This window comes from Anopheles coustani, chromosome 3 (assembly GCF_943734705.1).
Source record: "Anopheles coustani chromosome 3, idAnoCousDA_361_x.2, whole genome shotgun sequence".
Taxonomy (NCBI): Eukaryota; Metazoa; Arthropoda; class Insecta; order Diptera; family Culicidae; genus Anopheles; species Anopheles coustani.
In genome coordinates this window covers 94,049,235-94,068,623 of record NC_071288.1, presented here as the reverse complement: position 1 = coordinate 94,068,623, position 19,389 = coordinate 94,049,235, and the positions used below count along the sequence as shown (strand labels likewise).

The 19,389-nt window shown below is 44.9% G+C and overlaps 2 protein-coding genes across 4 annotated transcripts in view; both read right to left on the bottom strand.

Annotated features, from left to right (window-relative positions):
- The window catches only part of LOC131260673 (G protein-coupled receptor kinase 1), an 86,026-nt gene that overhangs the window by 5,472 nt on the left and 61,165 nt on the right, over nucleotides 1-19,389 (bottom strand). For 2 of the 3 annotated variants that reach the window (XR_009178166.1, XM_058262465.1), the window contains exons 5-13: nucleotides 14,961-15,062; nucleotides 14,691-14,879; nucleotides 5,185-5,376; nucleotides 3,610-3,765; nucleotides 1,339-1,665; nucleotides 841-959; nucleotides 545-763; nucleotides 260-466; nucleotides 29-191 (exon numbers count right to left, since the gene is read on the bottom strand). Coding sequence is in view for 2 of the 3 variants with exons in the window: in XM_058262465.1 (XP_058118448.1) it covers nucleotides 29-191; nucleotides 260-466; nucleotides 545-763; nucleotides 841-959; nucleotides 1,339-1,665; nucleotides 3,610-3,765; nucleotides 5,185-5,376; nucleotides 14,691-14,879; nucleotides 14,961-15,062 (1,674 nt within the window). In the remaining variant the exon portion in view is untranslated. The remainder of the gene's footprint in view (nucleotides 1-28; nucleotides 192-259; nucleotides 467-544; nucleotides 764-840; nucleotides 960-1,338; nucleotides 1,666-3,609; nucleotides 3,766-5,184; nucleotides 5,377-14,690; nucleotides 14,880-14,960; nucleotides 15,063-19,389) is intronic. The other variant, XM_058262466.1, reaches the window with a different exon arrangement.
- Nucleotides 14,942-19,389, bottom strand: part of LOC131260675 (alkaline phosphatase 4) — a 328,385-nt gene continuing 323,937 nt past the window's right edge. The window contains exon 4 of the transcript XR_009178167.1: nucleotides 14,942-14,952. The gene's annotated coding sequence lies outside the window, so the exon portion shown is untranslated. The remainder of the gene's footprint in view (nucleotides 14,953-19,389) is intronic.

Here is a 19,389-nt window from a genome sequence, read left to right as displayed (position 1 = left end):
CTTTCAGGCTTGCGGGTCTAGTATTTACCGAATTCGTCAGAATCAGCTTGCCATCGCGAATGCCATCGCGAAACCGGACCTGGACGCACTGTTCGTTCTTAAACTGCACAAAGTCGGGCGATACCTCCTCGATTTGATCCATGAACACCAGCTCCGGTTTGGTGCTGCCACTTTCGGTATGCAGTTCCAGCCTAGAATAAGCAAAACAAGGACGCCGTGAGATGGTTTCTTCGACAGTGACAAACGATCTGGCACTCACCTGTTGGGATAGAGTTTGGCGTAGCGCGTCTGCCAAACGGACGCGAACGAGCCGCCATACTTTTTAATGTACCCGTGTAGTATGCAGTCCGAGTCCTTCTCGTCCGCGTCGAAGCGCGTCTTCTGTTTGGCTTTGCGTTTTTGCTCCACCTTGTCCGCCTCGGTGTTGACCGTTTCGAACACCGTTTCTGCCACCTCTTGTTGCCACCTGTGGAAGAAACAGTAAAGCAGAGTGTAATACAACTTCTTCCCTTCATTAGCAAAAACCGTTCAGAAGTTACATTACCGTTCGGAGATGGTGAGCGGGAAGTACCGGTACAGCTCCTGGTCCTGCTCCGTCAGCTTGATGCCCTTGGTATCCTCCTCGTCGAACGATCCGATATCGAACGCATCGGCGGCGTTGACCTCACCGCGCGGTGGTATTAGTGGTGGTGTGTACTTCTGGTAGTACACCTGGTTCCAGTCGATGCCGGTGAAGAATGGGTGGGATTTAACCTCGTCCGCACTGCGAAAGTGTGATGTCGGTTAATTTTTTCTACCGCTCCATGCTCCTCACCAACCGCGCACCGTCCGGAGACTTACCCGCCGCCCTTACAGCCTAATCGCTTGTCGATGTCTCGCTGCAGCAGGCCCTCCAGCAGGTCCCTCAGTTCTTTGCTGAACGATTCCGGCAGCTCTACGTTCTGCAAGAACGAAGGTTGCTTTTTAAAATAGCTATTTAATATTCATACACAACTTCGGTTCGATCGATGAGAGTATATTTAGGGTATTATGTTTGTTTTGTGAGATGTATTAGTACGAAGCACGTTTCAAATCAATCTAATAGACTAATGAATTACACAACAAAGGATCGAAGAAATAGGTTAATTGATTATAGTTTGAAATTATTATTTACTGATCGATAAACAGTGATTTCAATACGGTATAAGTTAACTACATTGATTTATGGATTTAGTTAAGTAGTGATTATTCAGGTTTAACAATGAGTAATAATTTTTTTTGGTTAATTTACGACGAAACAAAAATCAAAAAGATTAGTTAAGCAAGAGCTACATCAAATTCAAAAACATATCAACCTACCATTGTTAGTGTCATCCGATCGATCTCGTGCTTGTCCTTGGTTTTGTGTTGCCGGAACGGTGAGTGGCCCTTGAGCAGTTTATACAGCATGCAGCCGAAGCTGAACCAGTCGGCGCTCGAGTCGTACGGTGTGCCCTTCGACAGGACCTCCGGCGCCATATAGCCGTGGGTGCCAACCGATGCGTGAGGCTTCTTTTTGCTAAAATCACAGGCCAACCCGAGATCGGAGATGCGTACGTGGCCATTCTCGTCCAGCAGTATGTTGGCAGGCTTCAGGTCCCGGTACACGATGAACCGTTTGTGCATGTGCTCTAAGCCGAGGATTACCTTAAAAGGAAAGGAAGTAAGGAACCAATAAATTATTTCATAAGTTAGTTTCGCAAACTATACATCTTTTTCCCAAGTTCAATCGCTATTCACTTCGCTAAAATTTGTGTTTGTATCACAATGAAAATTTCGTTTAAATAACATCAAAGTTAAATCATTTCAATTGCCATGGTTGGAGTGTGGAAAGTAGAAAAGTTTAATGTTGGAAAAAATCCATTTAGCAGATAAAGGTCTCTCCCTCTCGAAGCCGTTCCTGCTTACTTATTGGAAGTAAAATTGAATTAAATCTCTTCGATTTTTGTGCCAACATGTTTCGATCTACTGAATTTATGGATGAATTTTCAATCATATTTCATTACAGCGTTATGGCATCGGCCTGTTCGGTTGTATGACGTAGTTATCCCTATGAAAATTAATTATTTTCCCTGAGTACTACTCCTTCCATTTTATCTGTTTTCAAACTTAATTACTACCTCGTCCATAGGGATTGCTTTCTTTAGCATAAAGTATCGATTGCTTCAAAAAGTGTGCAGACAATTTGCCCCACGCCACTGCTACAGCTCAAGTGAGACTACGGGGAATAAACCTCAACCAGGTAGCTCCACTTTCTAATGGTTGGTTCGACGGATGAAATCCTCAACTTTTGTTTGCGCTTGCTAGCAGCAGAAGATTTGCGCTATCCAACAATTCCGACGAAAGTTAGAAATGAAATCGTAGCTTACAACTCAACCGTAAGACACGAGCCGCCGCCTCGCCTGGACAAGTAATTAGGAAATTTTTGCGCAACAAAAAAAAGGCTCGATTGAAAGACTGAAAGTTTTCACCTAATTCGGTTACTTTGTCTCGCACGGGCGAACCGAGAAGGAATGTGAATTTGAGATTCCAGCAATGTTCTTCAACTTCGTTCATTTATGCTCCTCCCCTGTCATTATGATTAGACCGTCTATTCTTTTACTTTTCCTAGAAAAACATGCAAAAGTGTAAAGGCGGATGAAGCTTTAATGTAATATTTTACGAAAAAATGCTTGTGTGGAAAACCAAAAAATAAAACAGGAGCTCAGTACGAACTGCATTAGTGTCTAGAATGATCAGAACTCTCAGTTGTACATAAATCATTGCTCAAAAACACAATTCATATTGGCCAGGCGCACCAGAGGCTTGTGCCGGTTCAGTTCAGAGTAATCGCAATGGATTTGGAATGGAATGTTGCCAGTATTTGCCTTGGCGGGACAACCACTGATGCAGAAAGGCCTACAGAATCCTTCTTCTACCCCCTTGTTTGGCACGAATGTAATGTTTCCGGATTTACTGATAAAAACAGAGAGGCCCCTGGTGGAGGCAAAAAATTGCCGTACCAAACTCCAACCCAAAGTCCCATGTAATAAATCGACCGTTAAAACTTCAATAAAGCCCGTAATCATGGCGTAATGCCGGACCGACTAGTGGCCGTGCCGGTCGACGCGCACTGAGCGCTCGTTAATCATCATCTAACGGACTGCGAATGGCAGTTCCGGTTCCGTGCCGCCCATGGTCACCCTCCGTATCTCCCTTCCCCCACCACCTCTCGAGCGAGAAGCAATATGATGTGGTTTGCTGCGGAAGATAGTTTGGATTAACGGCCAATCCGTGCGCTCCGTGGCGCACACATCCTGGCGCTCCAGGTGTACGTGCAAAAACTTGCCCAACGCCAAACGAGCCACGGGAGACAGATGGTGGCGTAATTAAATGCCCTACTTTGCTAGCTTCCATCGACATCATTCCAACGCGTTTCGGTCGCCCAGCGTATCCTTTCTCTACAAAAATATGAACAGATTAATCCAGTTTTAAGCCACGGCTCTCTCGAACATCCCTGGTAAGGTCGCTCGGTTCCCTCCGTATCGAATTGCCACCTTCCTCGTGCATGCAAACCCGACCGACAACGGGGTTGGGGGGTAAATCACTCACCTCTGCCGCGTAGAACTTCATGTCCGACTCGTTGAAGACACCGTGCTGGGACAGATGATAGTGCAGGTCGCCACCGTTCATGAGGTCCAGGATGAAGCACAGCTTGTCCGGCGTGTGAAAGGCGTACGTCATGCACACGATGAATGGGCAATCGACCTGAAAGTTGATGACCGGGAATGCCAACGACGACGACGACGACGACGATGATGATGATGATGCCACAGTTCCGTGAGCAGGAAGGAACACGTTCCCGGAAAGAAAAGAAAAAGAGAAAAGCAGGAAAAACATTATGAGATGGTACGTGTGTATGTGTGGATATCACTGTGTGTGTGTGGGTACGATAAGAAAACGGAAGTTCGTTAGATGGATGCTTCAACTGTTGAGCAGCTTCCAGTGCATGATTCCGGATCTCCCTCTCCACAACGTTCGGGCGAGTTAAATCATAGCCAAGGGAAGACCATTCCTACCCGCTCTCCACGATGTCTATCCCAACGAAGGTTTAGTGGGAAAGTTTTGGCGAGAAACTTTTCATATCAAGTGCACAAAAACTGTTACCAAAAGGCAAAGTAATTGATGGACGTTAAATGACGCTAGTGTGTGGAGTGGACTTTGTCGGAACTTTCGTGCCATTTTGCCGTGGAAGTAGCAGGCATTCTTTGAGCTTTCTGGAAAGGGGAATATACCAAAGGAGATACACTTAGGCGAAGGAAGTCTTTTCAAAGAAGGCCCCTCCAGCCAAAACAATCCACTGGTGGATGTGCTCATCTTAATCTTCTCTCTCTCCCCGCTGAGCCGTCATAAACGGTTCGTCCATCCGCATAATGAACCGCGCCCTTGTGTGCGCCTCTACCGTTTCACCCTTCCGTTCGCAACTGCCGGACTTCCGGGACACCTTTCGTTGGGTTTCGGTGACGGTGAAAGGTGGCTTGACATTGGCCGGAAGTGAAGGCTTTTCCTCGACACATGCGACGCTCTTTGTCTCTTGGCGTTCACCGTTGACAGTTTTCCAACTAATGGGGATAAATAAACGGAATAGAAAAACACAAAAAACACACACACACACACACACACACACACAAATAGAGACGACAAAATGGCCAGGTTTTACGACGACAAAGTTGGCAGCCGTCACCGTCAACCGATTGCTCGTTGGGGTGAAGGATTTCAAGCAGTGAATTTCACATAATCCAGCCGGATTTATGACGCCACGCTTGCGTTGCGGAAGCATGAAGAGTCGTGTTTTATGGCACCGTTGGCCAGTTGGACATATGTGGAACTAATAGAAAAGGTATGTCGCTATGCACTGATGGGGTTCTCTTTATCTCGAGTGCGCAACATTGTCTTCACTCGGTGGTGGAAGCATTTGCACTGAAATAAACTACTACTGGGAGCTAGTTTCTTTATCTTCAGCCAACGTTCACTTTTTGTTTTGTGCGTTGTAAGGGAGCTTTTCTAGAATTAAACTGAACTCTTTCTAATTTTTTAAAACTCAAACACATGAAGCAAGTAGCTCCCACAGTATGATTACGTAACGTGTTATTCCTTCTTCTTCGTTGCAGAGCCACGTGTACTTACCCCCGTACTGACCAACGACAGCATCGTCCGCTCGTTCAGCGCCAGCGTTTCGCCCTGCTTCATCTTGATACGCTTCTTGTCCAAGCACTTCATTGCGTACATCTTGCCGGTGTCCGCCTTGCGGCACCCGTACACCTCGCCGAAGCCACCCCGCCCGATGATCCGGTGTACGCTGAAGTCGTTCATCGTCAGCTGGAAAAGCGGATGCGAGAAAGCGGTGGTATGATTAAATTAAATTTGCAAACAATACGGTTCATGATTTTCACGCTCCAACGTGCGGGACACACATTTCCCATCGATCCACGATGGAGACGCACGGTCGCTCACGTGTTGCCGGGTGGCGTACCGTGGCAATAAAGTTGTGTAAATTGGTGCAACCGTACATCGGTGGCAGAGTCATGTGTAATATAATTTAGTTTAAAGAATAACAATGAGGAACGTGATATTAAAGAGAACACACCTCTTACATATTTAAACAATTTTGTGTAAAATGTTCTTTCAGGGAGAAAAGGTTTCCTGGTTTTTGATATTTGAGTCAATGAAACATTTAAAAAGAAGTACTTATATTTAACCACATCCCTACTTTGACTTTGAAAATTAAAAAGGCGCACAGCAGTTCATAAAATACATGATAACAAACTTTCAAACAAATGTTCCTAACATAAATTGAAATCTCAATTAAACATCCATCGAGTTTAAAGCGAATGACAGTGCGGAGTACTTTAAAAGCAGGGTGTCGTTGTTGGAAGCTATAAAAGTGCTTTCTTATTCGAAGCCATTTTATGACCGGCCGTAAAACATGGCACATCGCAAGCCTGAAACCGGAGAAAATGCGGGATCAATCACCACTCTCCCCTCCCCGTTTGTAGACATTTTCCAGGATCGTTACCGTTAGACGACCGTCAAAAAACCCGGGAGAGGATCGTTAGAATTGCGCGCCTTAATTGGACGAGCCGTGTCTTTATCGCCTGCCGTACGTACGTTCACCCCGAACCACAAGCCTGGAAGAGATGCTAAACACCACGCCAATCAAACACTCCTAATGAAGCACATTACCATCTTCCCGGATTGCTGCCACGCGATGGATCATCCATCTCGTTACCCGAGAGCCCGAGAGAGAGAGTGGTCTTTTGCTAATCCGCATCGATTGCAAAGAAGAACACCTTCAGGGACAATACAAAAACAGAGCATCTCACCCTCTTTCTCTCTTTCGAGCTGGCGAGGAATGAATAAAATGTATAGTAAAATCATAGCTAAGGCCAACGACGGTTCGGTGATCAGGTTTTACTTGCAGCAAAATGGCAGAGATATAACTTGCGACTGTATTCCTTAACCAGGGCACTCGATGGATATCGATCGGGGGAAATTTTAAAAGCCCACCTCCCCCCGGCACCACCAACCCGACGAGCACGTTTTTGCATGCAACCTGCTTCGTGTGGTTTACGATAAGATAATTCGATTAATTAACAACCACACACCGACTCTGCCGTTGGATTCCGCAAGAAGCGCTTTCTTGGGAGTGCAAATTGCTCTATCCTGCCAAGCAATTCGTGCCAATACTCGTGGGCAGACACGTCCTCGGGGGCCCCGGGGAGGTAGGCAGAACAAACGGAAACACGCCCACAATAAAATAGATAAAATCGTCTTCCTTTCTTGCTCGTTGTGGTCATGAGCCCTTGAGGCTGCCTTCAGGTGAAAAGACCGAGTCGCGGTTGACGTTGGTAATCAAAAAAAAGGGATGGCAAGGACGGTGAGCTAGTCGAAGGTGGCAAGGTAATAGGAGTTAATTTCAGTTTGATGTATCCTAATGCCCACGCGTTACGCCCAGGATCGTTCATCTCCGTTGCCTGGTCGCTTCTAGGCACCGATTGTGAAACGACTTTGCTGAACTTTATCGCTTTTCATTACGACACACGATACTCCATGTTCCACTTAGCCATAAAAGAAAGTGCATTCAATTAGTTTATAATTGAATTGATCTTTTCTCCTAATCTGGGTTGAAATATTTGGTTGTGTCGTAATTCCTTTAGAAGAGACCAAAATTAAAACCATTTTAAGCGCCTGAAAACCCTCTCCGACGGTTTTGATTGGAAACGATTGAAAAAGGTTTGAATATTTTCATCGCTCACCGAATTTATCTTAAAGAAAATAATACGTTATCTTTCAAGTAACGGCTGGCAAAGTGAAAAAGGACTCTCGACCCCGAGAAAGTAGCACGACGGAATTCGTTGGGTGCCAGAAGTCACAGATCACGAACGTTCACTAATTGAATTCCTCGATATCAATCCACGTCCGGTGCAGTCGTCTTTTTTCTCATCTTATCACACATAAGTCAACCCACCAAAAGCCTTAGAAAAAGCACACGGCTAGCCTAGAACCGGTGGCGGAGAACTTCCGTGAGGGAATAACTTTTAAGAAGTAGAAAAGACGGAAGCCAAGCTTCGCCGACAAAAACAGGAAGCCGAGTAAGCTGATGGAATTCAAAAAAGAGGAAGAAGGTAAATCTGTAAAAAGAAAGTGACGATGAAAAACTTACGGTAAACCAAATGAAGCCCCCAAGTGTGCTCAAGAAGAGGGAAATGTTCGAAGGAAAATAAAGTTGCCAGAACGTGTGGCAATCTGCGGACCAAAATTGTCATCCACAGGGACTGCTCACAGTGGCTCAGAGCGTGGATATTTTGCCATGTAGTGTGATGAATTCTTCAACAACTGTTTCCTTAAAAAAGATAGTTCAACTCAATTCCTCGCATCCAAAATTTTTAATTTTTATGGACAAGAGTAAAAATTTTATAAAAGATACATGTTGTTACTTACTAGCAATTAAAAACATTGTGAAGTGAGTGAACAATTGAGAAAATGACTGAAACAACCAAGTAAATTGCATTTCCACAGCAATCGAAATGTATTATCACAGTTATTTGATTTTAATCGTGGAAAGAATCATCCCAAATGATGTGAAATGAAACCGGTGGAACCACTGTGCGCCTATCGTACATCGTTTCATCTTCACCTCAGCTGATTAAGTTCCACTTTTTTTTTCTACCGTCGCCGACACCTTTTGCGAGGCTCTTCCTCAATTTGGCAATCTATCAACTTTTCCTCCCGGCTCCGATTCGCCAGCAACACCAGCATGGTGCGGCTAAGTTGACAGACTCGTTTACACCGGCCGACTGGATGATTGAATTTCGAGCACACTCAGAGCAGCCGGCCCAGGCCGAGAGTGGCAACGCACCCACTTCAATCGATCGAAGCGGTTTGGCGGAGAAATTCAATTTCCAATCTAACGACGATTGCGAACGTCAGCGTAGTCCCGTTCGCTGGATCCTTGTGTTGGCTGGAGATTGTCAAATAAACGCCTCACTGTCACAGGCAGAGAAGAGACATTTGGCCCGTATCACTAATTACCCAGCAGTGATCGTTTATTGCCGTTTTCTGTCTTTTGCGGCGGTACGCTCTGTCACCCTCTTCCCGAATATATCTCCGATTCTCGTTCGCTCGAAATGGGAGGGGGAAGAACAGCTCCCAGGACATCGGGACAGAGAGCAAACCACTTTCACCACCGACACAGCATCATCGTGGGCACGACGGACGGTGAAATGGAGGCGCCCAGTTTTCCACGAATAAATATCACGTAGCTGTCATTATCGTTATTTTTTACGACTTTAAGCGCGTGTGAGTTATCGCGGGGAAATGGATCCGTTAACAGCGCGACGGGCGGATAATAAGTGGTTGCGACTCTCGCACACGCCACTCTTCTTCGAACCTTTGCCTCACTTTCTTCTCGGGTTTGCGGGGGAAAATTTGTATTCCCACCAACGTCAACGCTTCTCCAATCGTTTTGACAATGCCACCAGCCAAGTGCCGTTTCTCTGGTAGACGTTTGTGTATGCATGTGTGTGTGTGTGTCTTTATATGTCAACATCACGACATACGGCTGCGACATCGTTCGTCCCCGGCCAGGACGCGTGGAGTCAGTAGCTCGCCCATTTCCGAAAGCCAGAGCCCCCAAAGCTACCAATTTACGACATAACCTAACGATGTTAAGCGGAATGATTGATAGAGAGGGGGGGAAGAGAAGGAAGAACACCCAGAAAAAAAAACAACAACCAAAATGGCCCACGAACGGCTCCGAAACCGGGAAGGAAACGTAGGTGGTAATGAAAGAAATGGGGAATGAAATCAAGTCATTTCATTCCTCGCCGTTGGAGCGAAAAAATGAAACCACTCATCCGGTTAAGCTTCCCCTTTTCACCAGGCAAGGCTTGGCTACAAAAACACGCACAAGCGTATACACAAACAAATACACACGTCTCCAGGCTCACCATGCAGCAGACAGCGCCATCCGCCAGAACGTTAGAGCCAGTGAGAGAAAGAGTGAGCGTTAAAACGATGGTCCACTTTTGGTAGGTAGATAACAGCGTGCCTCGACACGCATGAACTGCCCAACGCCGGATGTGTGTCTGTGTGGATGTGTTTGTGTGAGACCGACCGCATATGGCACGCAGTGGACATTCGTCCTGGGTAAAGGACACACACACACACACATACACGACGATGGCGCCACCGGAAGGTGAAGTTGAATCTCTCTTCACCTGATTTAACTGTCATTTCAAAACACCGCATCCTACGATCGTCGAACGGAGCCGGCGGAGGGTTCAAATTAAATGCTAAAGGTAGAGGCGCCCAATATGCGCCTTTTATCCTTCGTGAAAACACAAAAAAAAGGACAAATTTCCGAGAAAAACCAACGTAGCACACGGTTGACGGATTTTCCGCCAGCAGGGATCAATGGAACGAAAGCAAGGTAGGAACCCGGTGGGGCGCGCGAACACAGGTGCTCCCTCCTGTTTTCGACTCAAGCCGTCTCTTTCTCTTGCGAGGGAAGAAACATAGGCGCGACACACAGAAGACGGAGGTTGGAGAAAGTTGGTTTTCCAGTTGAGTTCTCGCATAGGTCGTTTAATTAATGAAAATTCTTCAGCCATCCGCGGAAAATAACTGCCGAAAAGAGAAGCTTGAAGCGGAAATGCTAGAGACAGAGGAAGCCATTTTTGGAAATATAAATGGATAAGCGGTGTTTTGTGTATGCAGACGGTCTGTTGCTATGCTGTTGCTAGGCGTTCTATAAGCGTATCTTTAATGCTTCAAACAATGTTGGAAAATCACTAAGCTGCACCTGTTGCCACGTTAAAATGAAATGAATGATATCTGCTGCTCGATAAATGTTTTTACTCCATGCAATATGATACGAAAATTCGTTTTTCTCTGAATTTCGCACTTATATTCATTTCCCTTACCCAATCCTACGCGGTTGTTGCTCCAAAAGCATGGGCGAAATTTTCCATCGGCAAAAAAGCGTTAACACAAACGGTTTTACTTTCATTGCATCGCTTCGATGTATGTATTGACGCTGTTCCAGGTAAATCTCATTCGACTGCGGAATGTTTCCAGTAAACGCTAAACCAATTTAATCTTTTCAGTTTCCAAGAAATTTGAGCCAAACAAAAATGAAACATTGCTCAAAATCTGATCTGTTGGAAAAGGAAATCCGCAAATAAATCATTCTGCGAATCGTGAAAGGAAAACCTCTCGCTGAAGCATAAAAAAAAACATCCAGCTGCAACGAGTATTATTTTTTTAACGTAAATAAAACAAAAATAATAACGTCGGTAATTTTTTACTTCATTCCGAAGCGAAGAATATCATGTTGCCATCATAGAGATAAAACAATCCCAACTCGAGCATAAAATTTTCCGAACGCGAAGGGGGAAAATTATGAAACCGTACAGCAAAGGAACCCGCACCGTTTAGCTGTAATTTTTTATTATTGTCATTATTAGCCGAGCACACCGATATTGCGGGCAAAAGTTTCACCTATCACCAGGCATAAAACACCATAAAAACTAATCTAATCAAATCGAGAGTTTGAACATCAAGCCGGTTTTATATGGAAACCTTTTTTCTTTCATTTCCTCGTATTATTATTTAACACCACACGAAGCTCGGGACAAGGACCTAACTTTCAGTCCCGTGCATCCCCGCACCACCGGCTTGGGCTTATTATTCTACCCCGTCTGCTCTTCGACTGCTGCCTGAAAAAAAGGGATAGAGCCGACCGGAAAACACTCACACAAACGCACGCACGGACACTGCCTCTCCCACACGGGGATCTCGTCCGATGGGATCGGTAGACTTTGAGACTTTTGGCCATTAACATAGTGCAAAGGGAATGGGCGCGCGAGGCTAATGGTAAACGTTGACCCAAATCGCCACGGACAAGTCAGGGCCACTGGCTAAAGGGTGGGTGGGGAGGGGGTGGACCATTGCCGGACGGCAGGAAAAGCACAAGGCCCGGTCGGTTCGTCGGCAAGCGCGCAGTTTCCTCATTTTCATTTTGGAATTTCCGTGCAATAATTGCAGAAACAAAGTGTCGGGACCATTTTAACGGCGAGCAGGAGTTGAAGAGCCGACGATTATTTTTCGTGATCCCTAACACAATCACCCACAGGTTGCTTGGGCGACGATTGTTGGTGATAATGGTGTGTGAGTGTGCAATGTTTATAAATAACGAATGGTAACATAATGGCATTAAAGAAAATCAATAATTCAAAAGTATGATATTTGTGGTGGGATCTCCTTGAAGAAAGGAAACCACTTTGTTCAATCATGGTATACATTAAGTAGGAGGAATTTCAAATGAAACCTAACAATAAAAACTTATAGCATTAAGGATGAAGTGCAAAAAACAGGGTTCATATCAAAACGTGCCTTAGTTTTTACCATTTTAAGAAAACATGACGAATATAAAATTGTCTAACCAACCTCACAACTTTGCCTACGCAAACACACGCTCCAAACATAATCAAGCCATCACAAAAATTACAACTCCGACCCGTTTTGCAAATGCCACTAGAAAAAGGATTCTAGCCTCTTTCCTTGCCTTCCCCGGGGCGTACACATGGGACGATGAACATATTCCGGTGGGCGGTGGATGGAAGATTAGTCGGTGTCGGAGCCTGTCATTTGCTATTCATCAACTAGCGCGTATAGTCAGCTAGATGTTGAACCCTTCGGGCACTGTCCTGCGGATGTGTGTCTACATGCGCCCCCCCAACGTTTCTCACTCGCTCCAACAAGTGGCCGTACAGGGTACCATGATCAAAGTGAACGATAAGGACGTGCGAGGGACCGGAATCGCCCGGTCCGGATTCGAAAGTAGCAGCCGGACTTGAAAGTTAATGATGTTCTCTCACTTTGCTTCCGGCCGAAAGCCGCATTCTTCGGCCCGGCGTGTATATGGCGTGTGCGAGTTTGTTTTCTTGCCCGTACAGCCCGAGCACATTCTTTTTACCGCACACATCTGCATCCGTTTGTGTCGTGTGCATGTGTTGAGCCACTTTGAGAAAGGGAAAAGTTTACCATCAGCCCGAGGCAAATGGTTGAGTGCGGAATAGTTGGCGCAGAGAAATATCAACCAGTGTTGCGTTCCCTCATGCGGCTTTCAACATTTTTAACGAGTGTACTGCTTTTCTATTTTTCTTATGTACACTCTCGCCCATTTTGAGCAACGTTCATTACGCTTCTCTCGATACCGCAAAGCCTCGAGCAGTTGAAGCGACACACAGTTTCCACAGATGTCATCGATACTGTACAGCATGGAGATGCCGTGAAAAGTTACTCCTTTGGGAGTAGACGACCGGGAGCGATGTGTCACTGTCAATGTGTGAAGTTTATCTTATGCAAAGGAATAACTCAGGCCCTACAAACGATGCAAGAAAAAAGAAAGTGGAGGCATTAGTTGAAATTGATATTTTCATGTGGAAAGGTTGAAAAAGTATGATAAGGGAAGGAACAAGTCTTCCCTTCGCCTTCGAGGCAGGCTGTTGCCGAGTGATGAATCTTCATATTTTGCTTTGTTTATGAAAGCTGTGTTTTGGCACTTCTTCACGTCCTATGTAGCGTGATAAAGCTTATCTCCGATAGTAAGCTAGCACCGCAAGCCAAACGACTCCGGCTCCTGCCGGCAGCGATTTTCTAATCAGATTTCAACACCTTTTTTGCGTTCTTCCAACGCACGGACGTTATGCGCCGTCACGCACACAAGAAGCCGAGCTCCATGGAGACGCCTGGTGGCTCGTAAAAACTGCCCGCCTAACTCGCGGTAAAAATATTGTGCTGACTCTTGGGAAACGACCCCATGGATATTCGAAGAACAGGATAAAGGGTCGTGTGCCGAAAGGCAGCACATACTACGCACCCGATTTCGATGCGAGACCAAAATTTTACGCACCTCGAGTAGGACGATGCTTCGTACCGGATAGGATTCCGTTGGTGAAGTTTTATTCCGTTAGCAAAGAACCCTTCTTCAACCATGGCCGACTTTTCTAGCAAATTGTCACTTGACCAGCGACTTTAAAAGTAAACTTTAATATGGAAAAGATCTTTAAGGCAGATTTATTTTTTCCGCCACATCCCATTTCCTGTTGAGGCCGTCGTTTGTGATAAGACTTTGGGCCCATGAAGTGTACTCAAACCTATTATTCAATTTCCGCTTGTTCGTTTAACAACTGGTCAACTGTTGGATGTGTAAGTTTCCATATTACGTGATGAAAATAACCCAAATGAAGGAATTTAAATGTATCTTGTTCTAACAATTCAACTTCGTACTGAAACTTTAATCAGGATTCGCTTTGGCACCTAATCGAAACCCTTCATTCAACGACGATGGGAACCCGTAGCAATAATCGATTAACTAAGCACGAACGAAATAACACGGTGTTTGTAACTTCCTCCTCGGTTCATCTGAATTCACAGTACGAGAAAATTGATATCAAATGCAACCGATTCTACGAAATTCCCAGAATATTTCCCCCGCCGACAGGATGCCCACGGCGGTACGGTCGGCTGGATTGCTGCCACGGTGTCGGATTCTGTGGCCTTTTGAAGGGAAATGAAGTATGCGACGAGAGCGACGAAGCCCCTTTGGGAGATGGCTGTGAGATGTCGGGGCGATAGAATTTCGATCCACCTTACGCTTGCAAAATGATACACCTGCTGCTACTTCTGCTACTGCTGATGGTAGTAGTGGTGCGTTCCGGACGGACGGATATCGGCCGGAGGACAACGACTGGGCTAAAAATAGAATCTCTACAGGATCGGGTGCGCCGCATGATCGCCGGGATCTCGCCCCCGTTTCCATCGGCAGACCCCGGAGAGTTCGCCAACCTATCGCTTCATTCCATCGCACCAAGCGTTGGGTACCGAGCAAGGCCATCTATAAATAGCTGAATCAATCTTCCCGTTTCCAGCCGTTGAAAATTCCGTTTCGTTTTATTTCGTTCAAACTTGCGCGCAAATCACCAGCACGAAACGAAGCGCATTTTGCGAGGGAAATTGAGGCGCTGATGGTTTTGGCGCGGTGAATTATCCAATTTCCACTCGACATCCGCACACTTTAGCGCCCGGCAAACGTTTCGGCTTGATGTGGACAGGCGGCCGGCACTCACCTGTATGTTGAGTTCCAAATTTTTCCATTGGCAGAAGCGGGTGTATTTGTCACTTTCGAGGAACTTTCGAAACGGTTCGCCGCGCAAATGGTGAAAAATTTCTTCGATGTACGGCTCGAACAGATTCACTGGTACCTGGTTTTTCATCAGATACTTCTGGACGTGTGCCACCGCTTCCTTGGAATATTCCTGGCAAAAGAGAAAAGGCATTTCACAATTAAACTGCTCATTTTGAGATAGTGGCGTTTGAGAGCTTTCTGTACTACTTACGTGAGTGTGTGATAACATCTCTTTCATGATGTAATTATCGTAAATATCTCGCGCCTGCTTCCGCCTCTCATCATGGCACTCTGTCTTTTCGTAGGCTTTGATCTGCAATGAAAGAAAACATTTTTTATTAGACAAAGATTGCTTAATTTACACTAGATTTAAAATCGTTTATCGTTTAGCAAAAAAGGGCTCCAACTTTCAACAATACGAGGTTTTTCCAACCTTAATATGTTATTCAATCAAACCTACGCGCTAAACAATTTGAGTAGTGGCAAAACCATTGCAAACGCCTACTGGGATACTAAAAACGTCCTCCACTTTCCCACTCAATTATGCTAATTCAGAAAACAAGCGTGTTATCAACTTTGGTGACACTTTGGTCAGTGAATTCCTTTTCGCAACCACGTTTCAACGCCTCATCTTGATCGGGGAAAACCCCGAGTGGGCGTCTCGAAACTACCATTTTCTGTTTGCCTTGTCGACAAACATCCTAAATCAACACGCGTACCTTTTATGTCGCTGTATAACCGCAAATGCTTCGAACAAAAAAAAAAAGGTGACCAGAATTTTGAATTGCTTCTTTTTGTAATTTTTAAAGTTTTAACATGATCTGGTCAAACAGAGGACAATTTAAATTAAACCAGTTTAAGCAATTACAATTTTCAATCGTAGTCTCTCTTTGGTGCAGCAATTATCTTCGGCCACATCTGCTTTGACTTTTTTTTGTTATTTTACAGAAATATGTTTGATTCATTGTTTGCAAACATGCTTCAAGTTCGGGTGAATGCGTTCAATTGTGTTGTGATTGAAGTGAAAATCTGTGTAAGTCAATCTCACTTGCCTTAGCATTCAAAAACAAACACTAACGAATGCGAAACAAATGAATACATCACCGTGCGGCAGATTTATAGAACTTTTTCTCTTCTCATTCGATGGTCTACAAGCTCCACACGGTTGTGTCATTTGCTTCGCGGAAAAGGAACGCATTTTTTCACTCGCATCGTTCGTGCTTCTATTCACACCACGTCCAATTTGCATCCAGTCTCGGTACGTACGAATGTGCGTATTTCCTCAGTTTTTGCAATGGAAGGAAATCAACAAAAAAATGTGTTCCTGCCACCATTTCCACCAGAATCCCATTTTTTAGATATTGTACGATTTGCAGCTCTATTTACTGCAGAAACGAACGTCGACCGTATTTTGCGGGAGTGGAAAAAAACAGTGTTTCCCTCCTGCTGTGGCTTCGGGCCGCTACAGCCGCGAGGATTTGCGTCGTTCCGCTTGTTTGTTTCCTAGTGGTGCTTTATTTTTGTTTATAACTGTGTTTATCTTTGGCGCTGCGAATGCTGTAAGTTTGTGCGCCCAGGCAAGTGGGGGAGAATGCAAATTGGAAAATGAAAAAAAGTTATGCTTGGGCGAGAGACTAACCGGGAAACATTCGCCGAAGGCGATGAAAAGCTGCCAACGGTGATGTCTGCAAACGACGTTTCATTTTCCGTCGAGTGGTTTTAAACCCTCTTACCATCAAAACACGACGTAATTAAATAGCTTACACCAATCAGTTATACAATTTTTTAAAATTCTTTCCAATGCAATATCTAACCGAGCGGTGAAAGGAGCGTTTCACTTAAATCTTATCATAGCAAAAGTGTTTCAAACGCACCGGAACTAGACCGACACTCAAGGGTTTATTGTTTACGGCTTCCAGATGCCTCCGGCGCTCGTTGCAATCGATGTGAGAAGTGGAGCGAGAAAGTGAAAAAATATGCGTTCAAGCTGTGAAGCACTCGTATTCAACAGTACGGTCTCCAATAGAAATCTTTCTTTTTTCACCTATTTGCAAAACCAAACATTCCTAGAGGGTTACATTTGTAGTTGCCAGTACCACCGATGTGTGCGCACTACAGAAGAGCAGAACCAGACCGCAATCTAATGTAAACGCACTCTCGCACCGCCTGGTGGAAGATAAGAAATAATGTTTTTAACTTTTCCTAATTGTGTTTACAATTCCACAGCAGTTTGCATACACAAACCATCTGCTGGAGCCGCTGGTGCTGTAGCGGTGAAAAATCGCAAGCCCTTGCACACCGGTTACAACACAAACTATTCGATTTCTACAAACACGGGCATTACAAGCCCACATCGTTCGCCTACAAAGTTGGCTGCAACAAAGTGGGCGTTGAAAGTAGTCGACGCTTTCGAAACACTTATCGATATTTGATTCTTCGACAGGTTTCGGAGGTTTCCAAAAAGATGGTATGTAATATCAGCTCTGTATGATGGGATAATATATCAGCCATTTTTGTTTAAAGTTGCTTTCGTGTTCCTTTCACAATCGTTTTGTAACACACACATGATATCTATCGATTCGTTCCGAGAGTTTTCTACCATCGAATGTGTGAGAAAACCATGGTCTCCTACGTCGTGAAATTCAATCAAACCTCGAACTGTTGCTGGCACGGTGTTTGAACGGGAATGGTTTGTTTATTTGTTTGAGGTTTTATTTACGCTGCGCAAGCAGAAATCCGAATGCGAACCGCAAACCACGGAATGTGAATCCTTCGTCCGGATAATACGTGCCTTCGCTTCGTTATGAATGAGTATGAGCAAATCAATTATCTAAATTTATTCTGATTGAAGAAAATGATAACATCTTTTTGCTAACTTTAACAAAAGCAGTTTACTAACAATAAAGCGCTGCGAAAAGGCGCTAACTGTTAAAGCGAATCATTATTCAATTTTCATTTCCCATCATTCGCTGTGATGATACTGAAGGATGCACGGAAAAGCTGATTACGATGAGTGATTCCTCACGGACGGAAAAGCCTCCGGTATTCAACTATCCGCCGAGTGGAAAGCCAGCTCACGCTAAGCCGTGCAAATGAGATTCGGAACCGTTCTCGTAGCGCCCGGGAAAACTAATCAAACTCGACCGAATTCGACCAAACCCATGTCATTCCGATTCAAATCGAATCGTTTTCCTCGTTAGTGGACCCTTTATGCTTCCCACATCCCCGCACTTTCGCCCAAAATCGACGCGATATCGTGGACTTCGGTCGATCGGAAACGCTTCGACAAAGTCCGCAACTAAAATGGTGCGCCTAAAGCGGGCTCCGCGCGCGGGGTCGAGCATTGCGATGTGGTCGATTTTTGTTCCGACTCCCTCACAATTTCCAGCCAAAACCAAAAGCCAACAACAAACTCTCGATCGACCGGAATCGACGCACCATTTCCGTTTTCCTGCCGGCGGACTCCGGTGAGGAGGTGACGAACGCGCGCGTGTAGCGGGTTTTCGGTGTTTTGGCTGCTGGTAAATAAAATGTTTCCATTTGTTTCCGACCATTTCGAATTTAATGGTCTATGAAACGACGGTATCGACTGTTGCCTAAATTTAATCTGCTTTCGAAAACGGGCCTTTTCTTCTCGCTTTCGCTTTGATGTGCACGCCCAGAAGGACATTGCTTTTAATATCATAATTAAATCGATGATTCATGATCCCAATTAGAATTGGAACTTTTTTTTAAGCGAGTAAATTTTCCCTTAAATGGTACCTTGAAAAAAAAAATAATTCAAATGAATAATAAAATTTACCATATTTTTTACAATTCATAAAAACACACAGGTTCGAATTACGATGCATCCTTTCGAATGGGTTTCTCCAATTGCTTTTATCGTGCACCCTTTTGGCCTTCAAACAAAATCCTCCCATCGCAATCACAACTTTTCGTCCGGAAAAAGCTAATCTGATCGGCAAGCGAAACGTTCGCGAAGGATGTTGGAGCATAACAGACACGGCTGTTTCGTTTGATACAAACTGAGGTGCTTTTCCTTTTGATGATCTTCTTACAAATATGTAAATGTTTGCCCTCGATGCCCCACAATTGCCTTGTGTTTTATGTATCGATCCCGTGGTATCGGTTAGATCCGCTATGAAACCTGGCAAAGACGTGAGCTCATCTCGAGACGGTAAGACTTTTCCGACGATCAAACGAATCAATGATATATTTCATGTCATGGATGGGAAAACTTTTGTGCTTGATGGGCAAATTGTTTTACGCCACACCAATCGCGCGAGCGCGGGATAAAAAGCTTGAGCTTCTTTGTTCCCGCGTTCCTTTCGGGGCGGCCATTGATTTTTCCATCAGCGTGTCCCGGTCAATCGTTTCTGGAAGCGAACGTTTTTCGAAAGAATTTCTCACAAGACCCGCCACTTTTGCGTCTCTCGATAATCCCGACCACTTCGGTCGATGAGGCGCGCATGAAGATAAAGTTGTGTCGGTGAACTTGAGAAACGCTTGATCGTAAGCTGCGAGAGAAAGAGCGCCTTTATCACTATTGCTGATGATGGTAGTTTGATTTATTTCTAGCTCTTCATGAGTCAGCAACACAACGAAGTGGAAATGCTGCTATTGTGTCAAGGAGTTGAGAG